Source organism: Plectropomus leopardus, chromosome 16, assembly GCF_026936395.1.
Source record: "Plectropomus leopardus strain MGB_pleo_1.0 chromosome 16, ASM2693639v1, whole genome shotgun sequence".
NCBI classification, from domain to species: domain Eukaryota; kingdom Metazoa; phylum Chordata; class Actinopteri; order Perciformes; family Serranidae; genus Plectropomus; species Plectropomus leopardus.
Window position 1 is genome coordinate 18,908,838 of NC_142191.1, and position 25,908 is coordinate 18,934,745.

Below are 25,908 nucleotides of genomic sequence, written 5' to 3' on the forward strand. Positions count from 1 at the left end.
TTTAATCTTGAAATATAGTCCTTATCTTTATTATACTAGAGTGTAGCGTGTCAAAAATAGTTATTTATTTTCAAAACAAGTTAAATGTGTCTGAATGTTAAATAATGAATAATAATGAAATAATCATTAGTTGCAGCTCTTAACTTAAATAAGTGATGTAAGTGCTATGATATGATACAGTTTCACATTCAGTGACAGTTTGAACTTGATAAATATCTAAATCTTGATTGGTTGGCTCCATCTCGGTACTGTGACGAGACAATCGCCCTCAAAAACCAGAGTCAAACGTTCGTGTCTATCTGCCCTGAGCTCCAGAGGGCTGTTGCTGGCTGGATGTCAGAGTCTCTTCTCTCACTGTTCTCAGACAGCGCACTTACAGCAGCCTGCTGCTGGAGCCCAGTGAAGGGCTGCCTCCTGGTTGTTGCCTCTTCACACCGACTCTCTGTCTGCTGTCTGTATCAATGTGACTGGATGTGTCTGAGTGTGTGGGCTGTGCTCGGCACTGCTGTGTGTTTGTGGCTGGCGATTTATCTTTTCTCTCCCGGAGATGGGCCGGTGAGTTGTCTAACTGGCAGTGGTTTAGCTTCAGCACAGAGTCCCATCTCTGCTTCATAATAATTTTATGTCGTCTGATGTATTTGTTCGATATTGCCCACATTATTGACTATGTTTACATGCATACTATTATTCCAAATTAGGAGGTGGTACAATTTACCTGCATTGACGATAAATAAGACACTAAACAATGAAAAATTGATATCATGTTAATAATCCGTATATGTAAATAATCCAGCACCTTTTAAATCACCAGCTTCTTTTTGTTCTCGCTTTTTTCCCTCTCCAACTCCCTACACTGTTATTTTTAATTATCAAAGTTAAAGATGAATTTGACCGTTAGCATTAGTATTATCTTTATTCTCCTAAGTGTTTTACAAATATAGCAATAAATTTGTTATCTTTGGGCCACAATACTGGTTAAGCGAATATTGATATTGTGCCAAACCTATTACAAATGTGACAATATTCCAAATTTGTTGTGGGTCATGCAAAAACTTATTTTGAATTCAGAATTTACACATTTATTTATGTGTTTACGGATTTAACAATGTGGCATTTTTTCAATCAAGAGATGTTGGATATGCCATTATGATTCGAGTTTTTGGGGTGTCGTTGAACATGTATACAGAACATTTGGAATGTATGTGTTTGGTGGGGTATTTACAGCTGTCTGCAACATACAGCCTCTTACCTGTTTGCTTTCAGCTCTGTGCATTGTCATAGTTATGCTGTTTACAAACCAAGTTGCCAAGAGCCTGCAAGGCTTTGGTGTAGCGATGCAAGCTCAAAATAATCTTGAAAAAAATGAAGAACAACAACAACCGCTGGAAATGTCAGCAAATTGGGAACATAGTTAGGTCCAGGAGCTCCTTACCCTCCAAGCGGAGGAGGAGTTCAACTGCCATATTTCAGGAATGGTGGAGCAACCTTTAGCTCCAGAGTGTGTGCTAGAGTGTGCGCCCCACGTGGCTGAGGCTTATGCAGCGGCATGGGCTCAAGCCGGCCTGTGCCATATTATGCCGTTGTTAATGTTTAGAAAGGGATGCCTGATGTATGTCATATATGTCAGAAAACAGGCAGACACTGTTTTCTTGAACTTAAAGCCTATCTCGCCTCTTTTGCGTCTGGCATGCCGGTATGCTGTCTAAAATCTCACACCAGAGCGGCATAATGCCGTGCTGTTTGGGCCTGTCGGACAGGCGCAATCTCTGTAAAAAGGGCTAATGTGCTAGTGGAGTATAAAAAGTTTGCATTCAGGCCAATTCACACCCATTCCCTCTGTTAATGCTAGTTGTGTTTCTACTCGATATTCCACCTCTTGTGCTTCTTCAAGTTTTTGTAATATTGATTTGATCTGTGATTAAATTTCTAATGGAAAAAATTATTAAGTATAACTATTAAATCTTGGTGGGCTCAGTCCCTGTAAAGTACTTTAATACTTCGTTTTGACAAAGATATAGAAATGAATAATCCTGAAACTGAAATTTAAGTTAGATGATAAAAAATTGAAATGTAACCCCCGCTGAGTCCCTGGGCCTCAGCTCAGGTTATGAATTTTTGTGCGATGATTTCTTGGAGCCTCAAGTCTTCATCATCTTGCAATAACTTGCTACTAACTTTGGTAATTTCACGGTAGCGGGTGTTAGGTGCAAGTCACTCATCAAGCCGCTTGTCCAGTTCGCCACAGGTTCTTTTTTATCCCACAATTCAATTTCATGCCGTGCCCTGATATTTCTCATAATCCTCACCCGCTCTAGACTTATCGCTTTAATCCTCAAAATGTTAATGTCTCTCTTCATCTTTTCCCTGTAAAATGTAATCTTTTTTTTTTTTTTTAAATAAATCGACCAGTATCAATCAAAAGATAAGATGTCCGAAGAAGTTTAACTTCTCCAGACTGCAACCTCGTTTGACTCCAGGCCAGCTCGTGCTTTAGCGGCGCTGCCCATACACTCTGATGTGGGCTTTCCGTTTAATAGGGAACTGCACACCGGCTTCACAGGTTCCATTCACATGAGGCTTGAAAGCAGCCTCCAGCAACAGCCCTGTGGCCTGACTGGAATATCAATCCATCCTCCGCCTTTGATTCAGCCCCCGCACCTAAGCCTCCTCAGAGCAACGAGGATGAGCAGACCGCAGGAAAGTACAAAGGCTTCAGGAATGGAGAAGTGCATAATATCAGTTCAGGTGTGGCAGAGGAAAAGCTGATGATATTGCACAGAAAATGAGCCATGGCGTTGCTTTGTTAATTGCAGTGTCCTGCTCGCGTACGCATATTCATTCACTTTGAGGTGTAGAAATATTTGACATCTATGATTATTTTACTGTCAGCAGCAGACTTATCAGGCCTTTACTCTCTATTTTCTGCATGCCAATTACCCAGTTCTTTAATTAGCTTTAAGTGAGAAAATAACAGATTAAAATTAGGTTTGCTGTACATTGCTGTATTTTGGTCTCTTTTACATGTTATTATGATGGCATTCATTCATTATGTTTTGTTATTGTACAATGTTGGATAGAGACACTTCCCAAAATCAAACATACATTTTTTCTCTCCTGTAGTGTAGTAAAAAATGGATTTAATCGTGATGAACTGATCTGGATATCTACTAAATCACACAAACCATGTACCACCTATGAAAAATGAAGCTTAGCTCTATTGTTTTGGATTTTTTTTTACGTTATGGTGACATAATCTTTTGTGTCCTGTTTTAAATTTCAAATTGTCATAGTTGTTATATTAATCATAGGTAGATGGCACTTGGCTTGTGGTACTCATGGCGCCAAAAAAAATACATTTGAAAAACTCAACAGTCATGTCTCTTTCCAGAAATGATGACCTTGTTGTGAGAAGTTTCGTGTAGGAACTATTTTCCTCCCAAACTTATCACCGTGCAGAAGGAAGCGTGCATCATCTCATGGAAAAGAAGCTCATGCTTGTGACAGCACAAATTGTAAACATTAATGACGTCCTTCTTGGACGATTCACTCTTTCTTCTGTACTCTGACTCAAATTGCGGGTGTAGAAAAGACAACACAGACTGTTGTTACCTACCTAAATCCAGTCAAATAACCTTAAAAGGTAAAGACAAGATAAACTGACTTTAGGTCTACAAAATGCCCTCAAAGCAATTGTTTGAAGGTCTTAATAAATGCCAAGAGTTCATTTATTTGTCGAATGTTTCACTTTAAATTCGTCTTGATTAGTTAATCAGCCTGTATTTTTCTTTGGTATATGGATGTCTATGTTCACTCCATGAATTACTTACACTCAATACTAGCTTTAAAAAATAATATGAACAGACCAAGATCAGCACAGATGATTGACTTTGCTGCTTTTTCTCAGCTGACAGCCGGCGTTTTCTCATATGTTTCTCTGTGACGCATTGACTGTCAGGAATTTTCATGCATCAAGTCATCAGTTTTGCAAGGCAGTTTTCTTGTCTGTGATCTAAAGTGAGATGAAACAATCAGATCATCAAAAGAAAATGAATTGGGGCAACCTTTAGCTCACCTGGTAGAGAGTGCGCCCTGTGTGGGCTGAGGCCTTTGCAACTGGTTAGTTTCTGACCTGCTGCCCTTTGCTGCATGTCAGCAGGGTGACACCTGAAGGGTAGGTCTGTTGATCTTTTATGGTCTTTGATTGCAGTTGATCAGTTGATGCAAACTGTCTTAATGGAGAGATTTTTTATAGTGACTATTCCTTTTAGGGTTCATTCTTTAAAAGCAACATCTGAAAAACATGAAGAGAGTCCTTCGTTATGCCATATGGGAGTGTGTATTGATTTGTTTGGCAGTTCACAGAATTTCATAACTTGGTGCCAGATTCTCTGAGCTTTCGACAGTGTAAAGTGGTCCTCTTAAAAGGCAGCAGAAGATCTGTGTAACAAAAAAAGAAGATCGTGGAGAGAAGTCTTAAAGGAATGCATTTTTCGTAATGGACAGCTTGTTGGGCAGGTCAGATCTTTCTCCCAGTTTGTGGGAGTACTGCCAGTATATCATGAATCTGATGTTAGCTGCCCAGCAATGATGCAAAAAACATGGTAAGCCCAGGTGGACGTTTTAGGGCCTTTGAATTTTTTAACAGAACCAAACAACGAGGGCATCATGCTGTTCCAGTGTGTGATTTTTAGATAGCTTACAGAACGGTGAAGTGAATAACGGTGTAAAATCCCCATCTTGAAGAGGCATAAAAGGTATGAAAGGGGCTACAGTTACCGTTTTTGCTTTTTAAATCGTCATCAAAGCAACAAAAGGTTAATGCTTGGGGTTCCTTTTGATTAAATGTCATAACACAAATCACAGATGGCATTATGCAGCTACTGTGAACGCTGTTTGAATACTCTGGTTTTGTGTGCAGCTCTATTAAATGTTTCCGAACCTGCAGATCTTTATTTCACCGGTTTCTGATGTATTATTCATCGCAGTAAGATTAAGGGCCGGCTAGAATTGATGTCAGGGGATTTTTCTGTTTGATTGTCTAATAAAAACAAGCCTGTGCAGTGTAGAAGACAGAGTACTTAACAGTGAAGGTGAATGGCACACTTCATGTCATTTCGACCCTATCCGACTAACACTGAGCCAGATATCATTCATCATTGTGTCATTTTGTAAAATGAGCCCAAACATGAAACACTGGAGAGGAAAATGGCCTGACGTCCATCACCCTGACATCCACTCTCTCAAGGGGGAAGACATTGCTTAGCATGTTAGCGGTTGATTCGTCTCCCCGAGCTCTTCCGTTGTCCCGTCTGTGCCCTGGAGTCTGCAATGAAAGCTTGATCTCTTAATGGGGCTGAGGTGTTTGCCTCCACCCACACAGCCTTACTGTACCAGGCACAACTTTGTGTTTCCATCCTTCCAGAGGTTTACCATGAAAGCAGGGTTGCTGCCCCCTCTCTGCATTATCGCTCCAAGGAACTTCCTTACTGTGGGAGGATGTGTGAGTGGAAGTCTTTCTGCTCATCTCTCCATCCAGGGTTCACTGTGCTCGACGAAGGTGGTGGGTGGGTGTGCTAAGATGGCAAGAGAACTGAAATGGAACTCCCAGATCTTACCGCCTACATGCCGTTCCCTCATAAAGGCACCAGTTCTTTTTAGTCTGGCTATCTGCCTTCTCCATGTCAGCATGATTGTCAAGCTTTGTGTGATCTGCTGTGACTCATTCATCATTCTGGAGAGCACTGATGTTGCTCTGCTTTCTTTGCAGATACAGCAGAGACCGAACAGTTTTCTGTGGCTCTAGATAAATGTATGCAGCGCTCCTCCGAGGGCTGATGACTACACTTACTTCCCTCACACACAGATTTTGAGAAGTGGTGATGTTTTCCATCAAAGTACTTGTGGAAATGAAATCATCTGATGGTATAAATGTAACAGACGCAGGATATCTCTCTCTATTTAAAGCAGCGCTCTGCAGCTAGAGAGCCAAAGTTCACAAGGGTGTCATCAAAACCATTGCAGGTTATATCTGCTAAAGCGAGTAGTTTAAATAGTCAAAACATGGTAAAAATGTTTTGTGCCTTTCTGTGTTGAAAACATTGATGTAAATAAAAAATATGACAGTGCAATTGAACCAGACTTGGTGAATAAATCATGACATATGAAGCATGTCACTTATGTATCACTCAAGCTTTCGCTACATTAAAGAGACGAAACAAAAGCATCAGAAAAGTGTGGAGTGACAAGGAGACTGTAATGTTCCTCCAACAAAAACACCAGACCAACATTGATTCTGCATTTCTTTCACATTTGCCACATAGTTTTCCATTGTTTGAGGTTTGACTCGTGTCCTTTTTTTAAAAAATGAACAACTCACCATATAAAATGGGTTTAAAAAAAAATCTGCTTTGTAAATGTATTATGGTATATCATATCATATATTGTATATATATACACCAGTGGTTGCAAAACAAAGTCAGATTGTTCACAAGTTCATGAAAAAAATGAATTTATGGTCTCGTTCGCTAGTTTCAAGTCTTCTTCATTACAGAATGATGTTAATTTAATACATTTTGGTCCTTTTTAGAGTAAAATAGCAGTAAAGGAAGGTATGCTTTAGAATCTGACTACCTAATGACATGTTGCTACCCTGGGGTTGTTCTCTGGTTCACAGTCACATCCACCCCTTGCTCCTCCACAGCCATCCAAATATGGTCACTTCTTGCTAAAAAAAAAAACGAATGGAAGAAATGCTAAATGAAAGATAGCATTTAGTGAATTGCAGAAGCTTTCCTGGATGTGATATCAGGACTATAGCTCTCTATTGAAAAAAAATTAGACATTTGTGCACTAGTATCTTATTCATCTTAAAATATGGATAAATATCCTGCTTTGCAGTAAATATTATCTGATGTATTATACAGTAGTATCTACTCACTTGAAAGAGATTTCTTGAGAAAGACTAGATGTGTCTAATACTGGACAAAATCCATGTTTCAGAGGCATCTTTCACAGCCTGCAGTGCTGCTGTGCATGAAATGGGTTAACAACCTTGCATGAAGTCCAAATTTAGTTATGTTATATTTCACGCTTTCTTCTATTTGTGTTTGTGGTTATAATTTGGTTAGTCTCCAAGCAACACCGGGACAGATGATGACGATCTGTCATCTCCTGCACGGTGAATGGCTCTGATGATTGTTGACAGTCTTCATATCTACTCAGCACTTTGCTATTTCCTAGTCAACAGGCACTTACGTTGTCCATGCCTGCTGATTGAAATGTCAGAGCCAGACGGAAATGCGGGCATTGTTAATTAATATTTAATCATTTCATTTTATTGTCTCCTGTCATTGGGACAGGAGACGACTTATAAAAGACCACTGAAATGTTGCTGTTCCACCTTTCAGTACCTTCCCTGCCCGGCTAAAATGCATTGCTCTCTGCTTTAGTTCATCTTGATGGCTTGGATATGATACCTGATATCCGTTGCAGTGCACTAATGCATATGCTTTCTATTTTATTGACCAGGGTCATTTCCTGCCTGCCTAAATATATTTACCATCTGCATGCACATACAGAACTTACTTGGCAAGTTTTAAAGGATTGCAATAGAATACATATTTTGCAATACTTGCGCTGACAATTGACGGTCAACAGTGATTCTGCAATCTTTGTTCATGCCTGCCATTTCAAGAGCTGACAGATTTTGATCTATGGAGTTATGTGATATCATATATTAGATTTGGCATTTGGTATTACATTACAGCCGAACATTTTCCAAGGCATATGATACAGTTTTAGATTGATTTCCTATCTTCCAAGCAGCAGCAGCAGCAGCAGCAGGTCTCCCTTCATGCCAGTGCAGTGTTGAAATAAACTGTTCATATTGGTCATTCATGCCAAAGAGCACAACTTCACCTAAAACTTCATGCACAGTTTGATTTTACCGTGCAGTCATCTCTTTCATCTCTTTTCAGCTTATCTCGTGTTCACTTTCGAAATATTGATTCGAAAGTCTTGCATTTCAGTTCCTTGCGTTTTCAAATATCACTGAAGATGAAGCACTCAGCTAACCTTCACATTGTCTCCTTCTTGTCTCGGCACACAAAAGCCTCAGTCTTCATATTCATACTTGACTGCACAGAATTCTTCACTTTGTACAATTTTCTTCTCAGCTTTGACACTGTGTTTGAATTAAACCCCCACTGAACACTGATGCGAGCCTATATCTATTTCTAATATTCAGCCTTCTATATTTTATTGTAGGTCTGTTGGAGAAGTGTGGCAAGGATACAAGATGACGTGAAAGTGCAACAAAACTTTCACTCCTTGGAGATGTAACTTGCTCAAATGAGTCTGAGTCAATACACACAGACGTATATTAGATTCTGTGTGACTAACACTTCCCGAAGGATATCACTATCTCTGAAGTCATTAGAGACACATAATCGAACTTGTCTGAGAGTCATCAAGTTTTCTTCAGTATCAAAGTAATTCATTGATAGTTGTCTGTACATGTGTGGGTAAACTGCAAACAGGAACTGCTAATAGCTAAGTCAGCTGACTTTTAATGTTGCCAGTTTGCCAAAATGTAGCCCAGTGCTTACTAACAAACTCCATGGAAACTTTATGCACTTTTAGGAGTAAGAGTTTTAAAAGGGTTCTTCCTGAAGGGCTGAGGTTCTACCCAAAACCACTTGCTTCTGAAGAAAGACCTTTAAGATTCTGTGTGCATGCGGAAATACTCCATCCAAGAAGAGTCATACGAACATCGCCCCTCTTGTAGTATTCACAACCATTTAATTGGAAATTTTTCGGGGACCTCTGAGCTCACAACTTTGCACACATGACTTCACATGTCATAAATACAAGCTTACAAGATCCATTTGAGTGAAGCATAAGACTTAAGCCTCATTAAGCCGCTGCACCAAAAAACAGCTAACATCTGCTAACATCTGGCTATTTTTATGCAATGTGAACGTGCACAATCTGCATTCACACCCGGGTGAAATGGCTCTTCACTGGTCCTGGTTAATTTATTGACATTGATGGAAACGGAACACTGAGGTAAACGTGCTAATTCCAGCTTCATATTCAGCGAGATGCAATGACGCGCCATCACTAATTACTGTCCGTTTCCCTCAGTGCAGTGCTCAAACATCGATCCAAATTAGTCTGCACCGAGTTTGAAAGAGAGACTGAATACGTAAGAGATAAATGAAGAGTAGTACACAGCTCTGCTCTACTGGCAATGGGAAAGCAGTCTATAGCTATTTTTAGCGGTTTTACCCTTGTTTAAAAAACATGCATGAACATGCTAATTTTGGGGTGAAAGGAGTATTAGTGTTCCATTAAGAAACCTTTTAATCCAAACAACCTCTCTTTGTAAGAAAAAGTTTAAAGACTGTTAAAAGCACGAGTGTTAAAAGATCCTCACCCTCAAATATTCAAATGTTAACCCTTGTTGAACATGGTATTTTTTAAATGTAGATCATACTGGAATCCCCTTAATCAATTCATTTTACTTGTGTTCTGACATTGTTGATTTCTTTACCATCATTTCAGACCACATGGTCTGCTGAAATTATTATTATTTTTTTTTTTTTTTTGGTGCCCAACCCTACTGCAGCTGTAACATTGTGAATGTGAACCACTAGTGTTGTGGGTTGCACTGGACCACATCAGCCTCGGCCCTTTAGGAGTCTCATGAGGGGGCTAACCTGTTAAACTAAAAACATGATTAGTGGAAGAGAGATCTATGGTCAATGTGGTCAATTATTTTTTTAAGAGTCCCCTTGGGTGGATTCAAGATGTAATGCTTGGAATATAAAAGGGTTCCTGGCAGAACCTCCTGTGTGTGTATCTTTTAGCACACTTCGAATGTGGAAAGGTTCTGGATAAATCTTGCAGAGTGTTTTGGATGAAACAATTACACAAAAGAAGTGTCTCTAGTATAACCTGTCATCGGGGTTTCTGGGACACTTCTGAAAGGGTTCTTATAACATCTTCTAGCAGGAACCCAAAGTGTTCTCCTACAAGTTGGAGAACCCTATTTGGTTATTTAGCACCTTTGTTTCTTAGAGTAGACTTCTGTATTAGCCAGCTGCTGTTGATTTTTTTTTTCACTTGATGGAAACATTTTAGTGTAATTGTACTTTTAATGTAGTAACCAGAAAACAAACAAATACCAACAAGCTAAGGCAATTTGAAGTACTCAACACATTATATTACAACCAGTCACAGCTATAAACTGTAAAATGGGCTTATGGGATGACAGTAAATGTATAAAATGTGGTGCTGCTGAAGGAAAACTGCTCCATCTGTTGTGAGACTGCAATAAAAAAATTAAAGCTCTTTGGTTTGGATTAACAAAGAAGATGATGTTCCGCACTAACACCACAATCATGGAGGATTGGCATAACTTCGGCAGAGTATATCTTCAAAGAACGTATAGATCTTTTGCTGGTTATGACTGTCTATCATGAAAAACTGTATATTAGCTGTGCTATAAGAAAACTGAAGGAATAGTCCATGGAGTTTTGTCCATGAAAATGTGTGAGAAGGAACTCTGAATAAAACAAAATAATGTAAATTTCCTGTTATCGGCCAATAATTTATCAGTCCAATATATTGTACATTTCTATTATTTATAGGCCATATAACCTAGCCCTAATTTTGGTTAATCGTCTGTATTGTGCTAATTTTTGTTTAAGTCTTTGTGTTTTGTGACTCTATAGTTAAAGATAAATAAACACTCTTCCGTTTTGTCATATGATAGTACACCCCATTATGAAGGGGGGAAGAAATGGTTTAATTGTAAGAAGATTTAAAAAAATGAACAGAGTACATTTGTATTTCTTAAATAAAAATATGCATAAAAGCAAAGCACTTTGAAATTGGGGAACTCTTCATCTGTTTCCATATGCAGATTGTACATTCAGCCTTATTTTAGTGCCCCTAATATCCCTTGCTGTAGTTGCCATGGCTGTTGATGTGCTCCGTGATGTAGAAAATGTGCTTTTATTGTACAGTAGCTCTGCCACGTCTCCTGGGCATCTCCTCCTCTAATATGATGCAGGAGGTTCCTTTTCTCTTTTCAGTTTGGTGGTTGGTATTAATGGAAGAGATGAAATCCACTCTTTCCAGTCATCAGGAACTTAATGATTCATTGCTATTCTGGTCCTCAACCTGGGCTGTCAAGTTACAGATATTGATCTCTTAGTCATGCATTATCAATCAAAGAGATTAGTGCCTAGTTTCAGGGCTAGCTGGGTGATAACAAAGTATCAGACTACTGTGTAAGCCTTCCAGCTATGTTGTAACTTTTCTTACATTTAGAGCGTATTGTTGGCAGGCTCTGTAGCTGTAGTTGACTTTATAAATCAGTGTCATTTTGTGTGTTCCCAGCTAAAGCCCTCAGCCACCCATCTTGTCATTTATCAGTTTTGCTTGACTGAAACTGTGTCCCCCTTTTTTTTCCAGCTACTTGAAGGCAGCTTCACGTCCCAGGTCAGCCACGAAGTCGACGGGCTTATCTTCCAGCCATGCGGGGTAAGCCTCCATCTATGTTTGACAATCTGTCATTTTTCAAAGCCGTAGCCTTGTTGCCACAGGTTGATTGTCAGGCGAAGCTTTTTATCCCACAGAGCTCCTACATTAGAATCGGACAGCTTGTCACCACCACACGCCATTTGTCACTCTCAGTCTTGCCCTCTGTTATTGTAGGAAACCCCACACCTACATGGTTCCACATAAACACAGGGCTCTCTGTTAGAGGCTGCACAGTAAAACAGACACATGGCAGTTTGTGTTACAACGGAAACGGCCTTGGTAGGAATACCAATTTACTTTGTCGTTTGAACAGCAGAAAATCACTTTTATCTCTGACAGTAATAGTATTCCTCCTTTCTTCTCCTGTGATGGACTCAGGGCCCATATTCCACTGTGTAATTTATAAAATATGCTATCGCACTCAGCATTAATGCAGGAATAGTACAGGAAGTAATCTCAATGTGAGCATGAGGAATATTAAAGGTGTTTTGAGATGAAATAAAGCTGCAGGTAGCGGTAGTGCCTGCTGACTCTGCTGTTTGGCAAAAGCATCACAGTTTTTACTTATTATTCTCAGCTTTGACACATTCTCCTTCCTGTATCAACATTGTTAAGCACCGATATTGAAATTCTGTCCTTATCTCTATCTCATGAAGCTTTTTTTACTTGTTTACCTGCTTTGTGTCCTCAAAATCTCAGGCAGTCTCATGTTGGCTCATGTCTTTAATAGATTGATGTACAAAATATCAAAATTGGGGCCATTCAGAGGTCATGCTTTTAATTAAATCATCAAAAAATTCTACTCGACTAATGATAACTTTTGTACTGACAAAAACAGAGATTAAAAGTGCTTTACAAGTAATAGAGGTAAGACACAGACAAAGTCATACACACAACAAGAGAATCATAGACCAAAAAAACAGCAGCATCTGATTACAATCTCACATGCAAGTTCATAAACATGTCTAAAGCCATATTCACATGGGACTAGTATTACCAAGAGACCTGTGGCAATTTGTAGTAGTTGCGTAGATCGTCTTTGATCTGCGTAATACGGATGGGCATTTCAGGTGATGTCCTTATTTAAGTATTTGCATTAAATTATTATAGAGTACTCGGAAACTTGCAAGGAACAAAATCCAAAATCTAACATAAGAAAAGGAGTCTGAATTGACCAACAGTACAAAACAAATGCAATTTGAAATTCAGTTATTGAATTTTTGAAGTGGTCACAGGCGCTCTTGTATCAGAGGGAAAATATGGGGGAAAACAATAAAAAAAACCCAAAAATGCTGATTTTTTTTTTTCATCATTTTTCCCTTCATGTCTTCCTTTCCAACTTTTGTTTCTCTATGAGACAAAAGTGCCTGTGAGTGCTTCAAAAGACCCACTCCACCATGTTTAGGTAATCTGTTTTTTTTTGGGTTTTTTTGGCTCTATTTTTTTCAAACATTTAGCCTACCGCAGAGTACTTTGATTTACCACAATTAACTCCACACACACTGAGCACGCCAGTTTCTATTCATTTTTTTTTTTTTTACATCTATTGAACTACTCAGCTTCAACTAGCCGAGAAAATCAGAAATTCAAAGTCAACATAAGAAAAATCAGCAAACTCTTTGTTGCTGCTGTTACATACGTGGGTTAGATGCAGAACTGGAGGACCAACTTGGGCCGCTCTCCCTGGTTAGAACAAGCTATCACAGCAGCAGCAGCTAAGGTCCGAACAAACTCTCACTGACACAAAATGTCTTGAGTCGGTCATTAAACCTAGCTGTAGCCTAGCATTAGCTGTATGATGCAAAAAGTTAGCCCTGTTACTGTGCACGTGTGTGCGCGTGCTGGTGGATTCTTGCAAACTCTCCCTGGAGCGGAGCACACACTCCTGTTGCAATATAGTCTTATGATAAACAGAGAGAACGACAGCGGATGGCAGAGTGAAGCCATACACTGCACACAGCTCTACCATGAAACATTTTATCCATTTTAAGTAGTAAAAAAAAAGGATAATATGTGGGAGACTGAGCTTTTTATGTATACAGTAAATTAATACTTATTGTTGTGTAGAATTGAGTTACAAATGACTGTGTGTGTCATAACGGGGGATAATGTCAGTAAATTAAAGGGAGATGCAGACTTTGCTTATCCTGTGCATACAAGCTGCATGAAACACAGATGTGGGGGGTAATTTCAAAATCCCATGAAGTCCCCAGGTAAAACTAGACCAATGCGAATGGGGCTGAAGTTGATAATCACTGCACTTTGATAAATGTTATTGTGAATTCTTTTCCTCCTTCCTGGTTGTGAGTTCTCTGCCATTAGAGAATATTTCAGATATTTACTGTCATTATTTTTTCATGCCTTGATTTGATTTTACCTGTTGGCACATTTTCTAGCAGAAAGGGCGATTTTTATAATGGCAACGAAAGCCGCAAAATGTTTTTGACAGGATTGAATCCAGCACATTTGCGTGACAAAGAACTGGACAGCGCTCACTTACATCTAACAGGTGTTAACATTTTGTGTCTGGACACCTGTGTCTCGTTTGTTTGGACACTGGATATGTTAACATCTCCTCAGTCAAAAGTAAATAATTAAAAGGGTAACAACTACTCAGATGATGCGCCCTGTTTTTTTTTGTGATACTGTTACTTTTTGATCATCGAATCAGTTTTGAAATCAGCACGAGAGCTAGTAAACATTTGCACTAAGCAGCCGGTAGCCAGAATTAACCGCTGACGGAGGTTTAATTGAGTTACATATTGATGCATTAAAGCTATATTCATTAAGAATAAGTATTGGGCAAAAGTAAATTATAATGCTCTCATGATGTGTTCAATATAATCCTGACAAATGTAGTTTTCGGGGGAAAAACTTACAGCTGTTTGAAGAGGAGATTTGTTGATGTTTTCGGAGCAATATCAGATGGATATTAAGAGGGAATTGTGATATATTAAATATATTTAAAAGGCTTTTAAAGCAGTTATTTTTTTCAAAAGATGTTTTACATGTGAAAGATTATATTAAAGGTTGTTTCATAAATGTGCTCATTCAATTGTAGTGTAGTGAAGGGCTGAATATTCTGTTATTTTTAACATAATGAAGAGTTGTTTGTTGCCCTGGCAAAAAAAAGAGGAATAAATAACAACAATAAAATAATGAACAATAAACACATTGGTATCGGCTGTCAGCCAGATTGTTTCTGTAAACATCGGCATTGGCCTGCATGCCTGTCTATGTGTTTCTCCCTCTTGTAGGTATTGAGCATTTTCAGTTTTTTTGCTCTTTGTGATTTGTGAAGTAATTATCATACAGTGTATAACTGTGGCAATAGCCGCCAGGTAACAACGGTTCTCAGGAGAGCTGAAAATTAAATTTGGAGGAGGCGAGTTTACACAGCTGCACTTTCTCTCCACCAAAACATGAGCAGATTTGATCTGCATCTCCAAGCAGCAGATGTCTCTCCGCGGCTGGTTAATTGATGCATCACGGTCTCAATCAATATGTCAACATAGATGTCTATATTTTTGCAGGTGCATGCAATCCATGGCACTCGTAGGTTGCTTGTACAGTGCAACCTTTTCCGTTGCATTTCTTCCTTTCTGTTTTGATTGGTGGGTTGAGAAGAAGGGATGCTAATTAGATGTAGCACACTTATTTCCACACTTGATTTCTAATTTATAAAACTCAGGGGGAAATAGTTTGGTCGAAAAGAAATTAATTGGGGTGCAATAATTGGTTTCTTTTTTAGCTGCACATTATGCAAGAGATGCTTTAGAGAATATTTTTAGGAGATTGTATTAAATTTCCAGATTATACACAGCCCTGACTAGCAAATGGTTTTGGATTTAGAGCGCTGAGGTTGATGCAGCCGTTCATTGATTTATTGTCTTCTGTAGCTTCTGTGAATTTGATGAATAATGAACAACAGGGCCGGGAAAAGGTGTTGAAAGCACTGTGGCCCTTTGGGTGAAAAGATGTATGTGGCATTTATCGATCCGGCTGAGGAAATTGCAACAACATCATCCACATCGCAGTCATAGATTAGAAATACACATTTAACCAGGGTTTTGATTTGTTTTGGCAGTTTTTTTTTTACAGTTTTAAAAATTATGTCTGTTCAACGAGAGGCAACAGAATCAGCTGGAACAACATGCAAATGTTCTGTCGATATTGCATGGACAGGTTGTCGTTCGGGTATTCTGTTTCCAGGTGCCTTTTTTTCCCACCCCTCTTTATGTAATGCTTGCCTTTGAATTGGTTGGAAGTCCTTTCACAGCTCTGCAAGGCCATGTATGAAATTACCTCCAGATTTTCAGTGTGTCCCATTAAAGCCGCCTGTGCTCAGTCTGATTCACCAATCTGTGATCAAATCACCGTTCATTAAGACGTTTTTCAGCAGTTAGATGAATCTGATGAAAGGAAATCTCTCCAAACTCTTGAAGGTCAGCAGCTGGTTCCCGTCTGCATAGTCGCTTAAACAAATGGGCCGGGTCGGAAAAGCTGGCAAGTCGAATGTGACTAAATGATTATGCAAATAGTTGCCCATCTGATGTGGCATTACAAAAGATATTATGTAACACTGTCTGGCTTTAGTTTTTTATTACAGCATCTACATAAAACAATCAAATACCTCGTTTATGAAGGTTTTGGTTCTGTAAATCTCGAACATCTGAGACAACACAAACAGGATTTTTGGAATAAAACAATAGTAATTACTTTAGATTTCATTTATTCATATGAAGCTAACCATAGTCGTCTAGTGAACAACAATGTGACAGCAGCCTGGGTGTCATCACGACAGCCTCTGCATGCACTTTAATGTAGCAGCAGAGACTCATTTAAATGATAATAGCAACCCTTAACATCCAAAGTCCTGGTGATGGAAAGGTGACTAACTGCACTCTGTTTGCTGGTCTACTTTAAAATAGTCTGTGCTAATGTCTGTTACTGCAGCCTTCAGCATCACCATTTTATAATACTCTTGAGAAATAATTGGAAGAGGCCAAAGTCAAACTTAATGATCCCCTCTACTCAAAAATGTTTTTCTTGTGTTTACATCCCCCTAAATGTCTGTCCCTGACAATATTGAATTGTACCTGTGCACAGTTTGTCGCTAGAGAAATGTTTTCACATTTCTTTACTGAAGGGGGCGATCAGCGTTTCTACACATTCATTTACTTGTGGCGCAATTATATAGTATTAACCACCACATTTAGATGTATTTTTAGCTGCTTTTTTCGCCTTCTCTCTCTCCTTCTCTTTCTCTACCTCTTTCTTTCCCGCTGCTTTTACGCAGAGAAAGCGCTGTAGGGCAGTAACAAAGTCCCCACTTTATATGGCCCCTTCACTTTTACACAGAGCCAAATGAAGGCGGCATCATTCCGCTCCGCCCGACTTGAGCTGTCCACATGCTGTCATAATGGAAAAAGTAAACTTCGGCGAGTAGAAAAGTCTACTGTTAGTGCATCCACACAGTCAGTAATTGGACACCTAAGGTTGAAGGAGTGTAATATGAAGCCCTTCACCAAATACAGCTTTTACAATATAGAATATGCATGACTGAAAGATGTATGTAAAATAGTGAAGTCTTGTAATCCCATATGAGAAGTAAAAAAAATTAATGAATGAGTAAATGTACAGCACCGTAGTAAACAACACTGAAGTGATAGAAAAGTGTTTTCCAAGAGGTTATTAAATATTGACAAGGCAGAATTAAAGGCATTGGCTGGAGGCAGATAAGGGGACTGGGCACTCTGCTGCTATCTGGCTCTTTTTCAGTTGAGCTCTCTTTTTTTCTGTTTTGGAGAAAATATTTTCAAAGGAGAAGAACAAGTTTGTGGTTGTGCAATAAAATTCTGCCCCTTATCTGTTTTGTCTGTAGCACACAGAGAAAGTGAATCTGCAATAATGAGCTGTTCATAGTCAGTGTGTCTGCAAACCATCCACGTTTGATGTTGTTCTGGTGACCTTGCATATAAAGAAGACTTTAGCCTTGTGTGGATGGTGTGTACTTTTTAAAATTCATTTACTCTTTTTGACCTTTAGCTCAAGTCAATGGATTATTGATTGACACCGTGGCTTTAGTTTGAGACCCTCTTGATATGCCAGCCTGTAAATAAACCGTTATTTGTGAAGGATGCTGTGCAGTGGGAGCAAACATGCTGGGTTGTGGGGGAGCTCTTAATGCCACCCCCTAGAGTGATGACTTGATGTTCACCATGTTGAAGCAAATCTGCCTCTGGGGCAATTACATTGTGTTTGCCTTTTCTGTAAGAAATCATGTCTAATTGCTTTAATTTACCCGAGTTCATTAAGTATTAAAGAACAGCGACCTTGTTTTTGATAGTGGTTTTTTAGTATTTCACATTGTCACATGGAGGTGTTGCAAAGCAGGACCCACCTGCACACAAGTCAGCTTCATGAGATGCATGTATTGATCTCGATACTGATGTTATTAAGGGGATTGAGTATTGTTCAAACATTAGCCGAACAAGTGATGTTCCCTTAAACCTCAGATCTAGCGTGTGTTAAACTTTGGCATAATCGTGTTGTTAATGTTAGCATGCTGATGTTTGCATGGTGCCTCACACAGCCTTGTGGAGTGCTAGAATGGCTGTAGACTCCTGGGGGCAAATTCACATAAGAACTGCACTGCTTTTGCACAAAGAAGAAATAAAAGAAATATTGTAATTCTCTAAGCAGCCACAAAGGATAAAATAAGCCTTCAACTGCTGCCAAGCCAAAGGCATCTCCATGCTCTTGTGCTATTGCATGTATTTTAATGTATGTGAGCATTATGCATGCATTTTGTGCAAAGTTGGCTGCTTTTATGCCAATGAGCCACATTGCGAAAACAGTCCAATTCAAAGTAAAATTATCAGCGTCATCAGGGAGATGGTGGTGAATAAAACGTTTTATAAGCGGTGTCATGCCTGTCTTCTTTTACATCCTGAAGGTGTGCATTTGAAAACGGCACAACAGCACTGACAGACTGGGATATTAAGTATTAAATCCTTGTAGGGCTGAAACGATTCCTCGAATAATTCGAGTAACTCGATTACAAAAAATGATCGAGGAATTTTCTCTGCCTCGAGGAATCGTTTAATTTTGCCAGCTCAAAGCATGGTATTTCGCCCGGACTACTTCTAATGCGGCACAACGCACGGACGTCACGCACGTAAAAGAATAAAAAAGAGGCGGCGGATATGTTTGGTTTTAACCATGGATGAAGAGGTAACGACGAAGAAGGCGACGAAAGCGAAGAGAAAGGCACAAAGAAAAGGCAGAAAATGTCAAAAGTGTGGGAACATTTCAAGCTGGACACCAAGGCGAACACTGCTGCGTGTATTCACTGTGAGACAGCGCTTGCATACCACAACAGTACGTCTTCAATGCTGCAGCATCTTCACCGAAGGCCCCCTGTTTACTCCGAGAGCGGAGGACCGTCATGCGAGACGAGGCAAAATGAAGTTAACGTAGCGCTAATTAATGAGATTAACGTTACTGTACCTTGCTAACATAACGTTAGCCCTGCGGAGGGCTAGGTTTCTATTAATTATGACTACTGTGGATGCGTGGCTGACGTGCCTTTCATACAGGCTTTATTTAATCTGTAAAAACACAGCGCTGCAGAGTGATGAGGGTGGAAAATAATAACATAATAAAGCTAACTGGGTAGTTAAAAAAGGAAACCAATGGTTCATTGTTAGGTGAAATGTCTTATTGTCTCATGTATATTTATAATTGCTCTTTAACTAAACAAAAATATGTTTTATCCGATTACTCGATTAATCGATGGAATTTTCAGTAGAATACTCGATTACTAAAATATTCGATAGCTGCAGCCCTAAATCCTTGCTTTCTGCCACATTAAAATTCCTTGTGTGAAGTTTTAAGAAATGCCTCTTCACCTCATTCATCAGAACTTGTTGCTTGCAGTCTAACAGTGTCAGCTTTCTTTTTCTCTCTGCCATTAATCTGCCTACTGTGTTCTCTGCACAAAGGCAACATTTATACATACAAGAATAATTGCAATCAGAAGCAAAAAAAAAAAGGCAAATTGCATTGTGCTTCATAACTTTTGTTTTGCACTGTACTATCATTAGAGCAATATCTTTGTAAAATGAATCTTGAAACAGGACAGATAGCACTTTTGAGTGATGCACAATTCATGATGCTATCAGCGGCCGCAATTCATCCTTTGTGAATACGCTTGTTGGTTTTATTATTGCATGTTTAAAAAACAAAAATATTAATAAGAGCCTACCATAAAGCGGGCATGTCTGTAAAGGAGGGATTTGTCGGTAACCAAAGAATCTATTTTTCATTCAGATATCTTGATGTGAGATGTCAAGGGACCTTTGTGAAAATGGTCATGCCAGTTTTTCCATAGCTAAAATTTTGCCTAACTTTGGAGCGTCATTCATCCCCCTTTCAGACAACTCAGCATGTCATGGCTGGTACCAAGAGCACATTTCTTAGGTCTTCAAGTTTCATAAGATACGCCTTTATCTTCACTCTAGCTTCAGAACTCAGCCCACTACAGCCTATTAAAGACAGTAATCCCGTGGGTCTCCTTGGGTTAAATTATTTTATCACCACCATCGCTATCAGCCATTTATGTTTGCACAGGGCCAATAACACTGCTTCACATTGCAATTGTTTTCCAAAGTCATTGATTTTGTGCAACCAGTGCAATGTTAATCTCTTCTTCTGTGAATGGGATTAGGCTCTGGATTAATCTCAGCAGGGTCTTGCTGCTGTGACCGTCCATTAATATTAGCACAAAGGTTGCCACTGCGGCAGCCTGCAGTCACCCGGTGTGTTATCTCGCCCAACACATGGTGTCCTTGGAATATGTTTTCTTTGTTTGGGGAACATCGGAGAGATTTTGAATTTATATCAGAACCACTGCCACAGATGGCTGAATTTCTTATGGGAGAGCACTCCAGATGGTGATCGCTGTACAAATAATACAAAGACGAATTTTTCTCCTCTACAGTAAGAAAAAAAAAATCTCAAATCAACTCGGCTTCACTCAGAAATCCAAGTCTGTACAGAAGGTGTGATTCACATCAATTTTGGACCCAGTGAGCTTTTGAATCATATTGTGAGGGATGATGATCTGAGACAGATATGTGAATCTAGGAGGTCACATCATCGGCTCTTGTGCATTTTATGCGTTTCATGAATCAATATAATCATTTTATTTTCACTCTGCTTTTCTTCACTGTATCGGTGTCATTACTGCAGACCAAGATTTACTCCTTTACTCCCCGTCCCTGTATTCCTCAATCGTGTTTATTCCACGACAAATCTTTTCTGTCACTGCACCATTTTTGCACATTCACACAAAAACCCCGCCAAAACACACACACACACACACACACACACACACACACACACACACACACACATATGATGTTACTCTCAAGAAACAGGCCAGTGTGTCTGAGCTGTAACAGAGGGAGCTTTTCTCTGGGGAACAGATTTATTGGACTTGTCCAGCCTTTAGTCTGCAATCTGCAGCACGCTTAAACAATGAGTCTGCCTCAGAGCAAAAAGCTGTTATTGAAATGAGACTTTGAAAAAAAACACTAATCAAAGGACTTATCTTGAAGCAAACCCTCAAGCAGCCTGCTTATTTTTCTTCAATAGAATTACACTTTAAATTTTTATTACACTTTACTATCATCTGCTATTTTCACTGCATCTGTGTTTACGATGTTTACTATTATAGACAACTACCCTTTTGATATTAAGCAGGCGTTTAAGTATTTATGAATAATTGTGCGGCAGATATTGCTTCGGTTTGTTGTGGGTCCCTTATCATTGCCAGATTCATTCAACGCTAGAACTGCTCTTTGAATGTGTGTGTGTAATAGCTGTGATTAATTTCTTACTCATTAACTGCAAAAGTCAAAACAGCAGTGAGGAGTGAGGAGGTACAATATTCATATCCTTGAAAGCCATATTATCTGAGAAACTCCAAAACAAGTTGTAATCATGGCAACTTTCAGCGACAGTATGTTGTATTTTTTTCAAGTGTTAGAACATCAGGTGCAAATATAAACATTATTTAGAAACATCCATCATAATTTACAGTGATGCATCTTATTCTCACTTTTATCTTTTAACCATGTTAGTGTCATGGCAGTATTGGTAGATTTGTCAGTAAGCTGGTTCAGTACGTTGGTTCAAACCAAAGTATCTCAGCAGCTTTTAGATCAGTAGCTCCCAGCTGGTCCAGCCACGGGTCCAGATTTTGTCATTAGTCATTAGTTCAGGGGCCACACAAAATATAAACTAAAATCTGAATATTTTCAGTTCATTTTATTTCACCAAATGTATACAAAACATGGGCTTAAAACACAATAAAATTAAACATATGGCAAAAATAAAGTGCACAAAACTTAATGAATTAGCACTACAACCACAAAAAGTGCATATTATTGATTTAAGATCAGTGACAAAAAACCCCTGCAAAGTCACAGCATGCTAACAGGCCAAATAATACCAAGAATGGGGTAATAAAATAGTTGCTGAACAGCAGGGGAAAAAAGCCCTTAAAAAAAAAAGCGTTCTGCCGAAAACTTAAAATATAGTGTGTTTTTTACAAAGTTGACATATTCACTATTATTCAGAATACCCACCAACTGTTAAAATATCATTTCAATTAGGTCTCGTCTGGATTGGTGTTGTAAAATGACATTGAAATAATGAAAAAAAAACCTTGAATGGCAGAAAAAAATGCTGTATTACTTTTTTGAGTCAAATCCTGTGACTGTGATTTACAATGACGTTATCTGGCGTTTCCTAGAACATTAGAGCAGTGGGGGGTAAAGATTGCATAACGCCCCTGTCAGACATGTTAATGCTGGAATGTTACATTCAGTATTTCTTTGAAGGTCAAAAAAGGATTGTTGAACCCAGATAGAGATAAAACCCATCTGACCATTTATTTTCTACTTTGTTAAAATACTGTATGGCATATTAGTATTCTGGCAGTGTGTTTTCTCCCCATACCTTGAGGCAAATTGAAAATAACAAATCTCTAATCTTAAACAGTTCAATATCTTGTCACATTGTCTGTTTGCTGTTATCTCTCCAGACTCTAATAGTCCGTCTTGCTCCCCCCCAGCTTATTTATTTCCCATATTGACATCAAGGAAGGGCTCTGGTTTGGCTCTACCAATCACAACAAACAAACAATAGTGTGCCTTTAGCTGCTGTCTGATAACCTGTCAAGCACCTGTACCAGCACAGAGCAATGCATGGCTGTTTTAGTGAACCACTACCTGCCTCTTCACTCATCGGCTCCAGGTTTGTTGAGGAGCGTTAATGTGCAGTTCATGCTCGGACAAGCATTGTTGTAGCGTATTTTCTGTGTTGTGGTTTTCTTGCCAATTCAGACTATTTTGATAATGCGGTTGCTTGTAGAAGTTATAAAGTCTTAGGTGGCAGTTTTGTGGACTACTTTGAGTTTTTATCTTTGTCACCAAAAAAGGTTTAGTTGAAATAGAAACAGGAAACTGCAAAGTCAGCCGAGCAGCGCTTGCACAGCTGTACTGCTGGTGATGCCTGCAGTCACCTCATGCTGGTATTTTTGAAAGCTGGCACAATTTATGAGAGTTTGTTATGTTCGGAATTCTTTAACAAGAGATAGGAAGATGGGGTCCAGGAAAAACAAGTCAGGAGCGATCAAATATAAGTTACCGAAGGAGCTGCATGTTAGAAAAAGTAAAAGAGGAACAGGATAGAGAAGAGTCACCAGCCGTTAGTAAATCCTGTAAGAATTCTCTGGATTATATCCTCTGTCATAATTACTTTAAAAGGAACTAAATACACTTTTGTTTCACAACTTTCTGCAGAAGAAATAGTCCCTATGAAAACAGTTGAGAGTGTGGTCTAGGACAGGGATGTTGTCTCTGAATAAACATATTATTTTTTCTTTTTTTTTTTAAATTGTAATTTTTCAGTTGTTAAGCTGCGTAACAACAAAAATAGTAAAAGTAAACAGAGCAGATATATCAAAATCGTAGCACAAAAAATAGATTATCTGTATGTCAAGAAACTAGTGGGGGGTAAATGAAATAATAAGAAATAAATTGGTTGCAGTGACCTTTTGAATTAAAATTAAAAGAGTAACATAAGGCCCTCTGTCTGTTGCATCCTGACAGCATCCAGCATCCCTGATGCGTGTGCTCAGAAGCTTTCTATGTCACTAACCCACGAAGAAATGTTGTAATGTGCCAACAAAGGCTGTGCAGAAGACCGCTAGCTAATAAACACTGACGTAAACAATGTAGGATGCAAAATATTTTGAAAATTGGTTTTGCAAATGCTTAATGAAGAATGCAGAAAATGTGTTTTCGACGAGAAGACACAGTGAGAAACTCACAAGGCACATTTGAGTTGCTCTTAAAATACTTACGTAAAGTTATTAATTTTTAAGAGAGGAGCTGGGCTAGATCGTATTTGCACTGTTGGACCCCATAATGTGTTAAATATACAGTATATGTGTGCATACATTTATGCAGAGGTGGAGTAATTCTTCTAAAACAGTGTTTCTCAGAGTTTTTAATGACTAATTGCCATGTTAGGGAGCCAGCACATGACTGAGAGCTGCAAAGGAAAATTGCACACATAAAAACAAAAATAACTTCTCCATCTCATTTCCACATCAAAATACATACGTAGTAGACATTTAGCACTAAAATGTTATTATTTAAATAATAATATGGATGTTATGCTGAGTGTGAAAAGTTTGTAAAATATAAAACTGTGACTTATGCTACAATGCAATGTATAAACCTAGCATGCAAGTTAAAAATATAAATATGATGCAAAGCTGCAACAACGAACAACAAGATATGCATAAGCATGAATAACAATGAGAATACATACAATGTGTAGCTTGTTAAATATAGCCTACATACAAGAGTTGAGAGTTTAACACACTCATGTGGTGCTGCTAGTTGCCGTGTTAGCAGTAGCCTTCTAGGAACTGTTATTCCTAATCACACAGATGCTTGTTTGGGGGGTGCAGTTTGTTGCAGAAGCCAGGTAGTGTATTCATCTAAGCTGTTGAAATTGAAAGTCAAATTTAAATAGACTGCGGGTGGTTAAAATACGCTGCTTAAGTTTTATGTCACCTTCAGGGACAGAACAAAATGTGTCTGAGGAACAATGTTTTATCTTAACAAATAACAACTAAAATTGGAAATCACTGTTACGTTTTAGGTAATTTTAAGGCTTGAGCTTTATCAGACCAAGACAGCCTAAGTAATTGATTTGTTATACAATAATTAAAGCCATTTATTTTGGCATTTATGCTTTTTTACTTTAAAAAGAAAAAGGAAGGCGCCTCACTTGCTTTCACACAGTGCGTCTCCGTCAGTTTTTCCAGCCCTTGGTCTGACAGTCACAGCCACTGAATATCTAACCTGAAACAGCAGGCAATTTATATGCAATGGAACATCATTACATGAAAATGATTTTGATAGATGGGAGATGTGTTCCTGAATACAATGCGGGCTTTCAAGGTCTGTTTTTGCACTTCAATAATAAAGCCCTTATTTTATATGTGCAGTCACTTATTGACAAGGATAACAATAGTAATGGAAGTAGGAGTGCAACTGGTAGCACTTTTTCATTTAGGAATGAATTTTAAGGTAGCCTGTTTATTTATTCTGCACACTGATTGGGTTTTCATGGGCTTGTTGCCATGGTTCTGCTGGCTTGGATAAAGCAAATTTCACTTGGTTAAAAAATGTAGCACACCTCTTTCAGCAAGCCTTTTGCAAGTGGATTTTCTGTGGCTTACTATTCATTCCCTGTTAGAGGTTTACATTCATCGTTATTTTTTTACCACGGTGATGAAATGTAAACCTTTAGTTCTTCAGAAGTCGGTGTGATGTTCCCTTCTCCCTTCTTCTTTATTTAGTTGCATCTTGAAGTAATTTGAACAACAATTTTGAAGGAACCAATCACTAAATCTGCAAAATACTCAAATTAACATGTACATCTGTGCACAGGGGCCCATTTCATAATATATCCTTCTGTCTGCATGGCAAAGTGTCCTTGAGCAAGACACTGAACCCAAAGTTGCGTTGTGTGGCAGCTCTGCCACCATTGGTTGTATAAAGGTGGATGTGAATCCGTGAATGAGAGGCAAATGGTAAAGAGCTTTGTCCAATGCTGTAGAAAAGCACGATATAATTGCGATCAATTTACCATTTAGACTCATGTATATATTTCATTTCGTATTAGAGCTGCATAAGAGGAATAAGTCTTTTCACAAGAGGTTATTTTGATGCCTGTGCAGCCGAGCATAACTAACTGCATTGAAGAATG

At 38.8% G+C, this 25,908-nt stretch overlaps 1 protein-coding gene across 1 annotated transcript in view; it reads left to right on the forward strand.

Moving 5' to 3' along the window:
* The window catches only part of rngtt (RNA guanylyltransferase and 5'-phosphatase), a 120,931-nt gene that overhangs the window by 66,226 nt on the left and 28,797 nt on the right, over positions 1-25,908 (forward strand). The window contains exon 12 of the mRNA XM_042503191.2: positions 11,482-11,550. Within this exon, the coding sequence (XP_042359125.1) occupies positions 11,482-11,550 (69 nt within the window). The remainder of the gene's footprint in view (positions 1-11,481; positions 11,551-25,908) is intronic.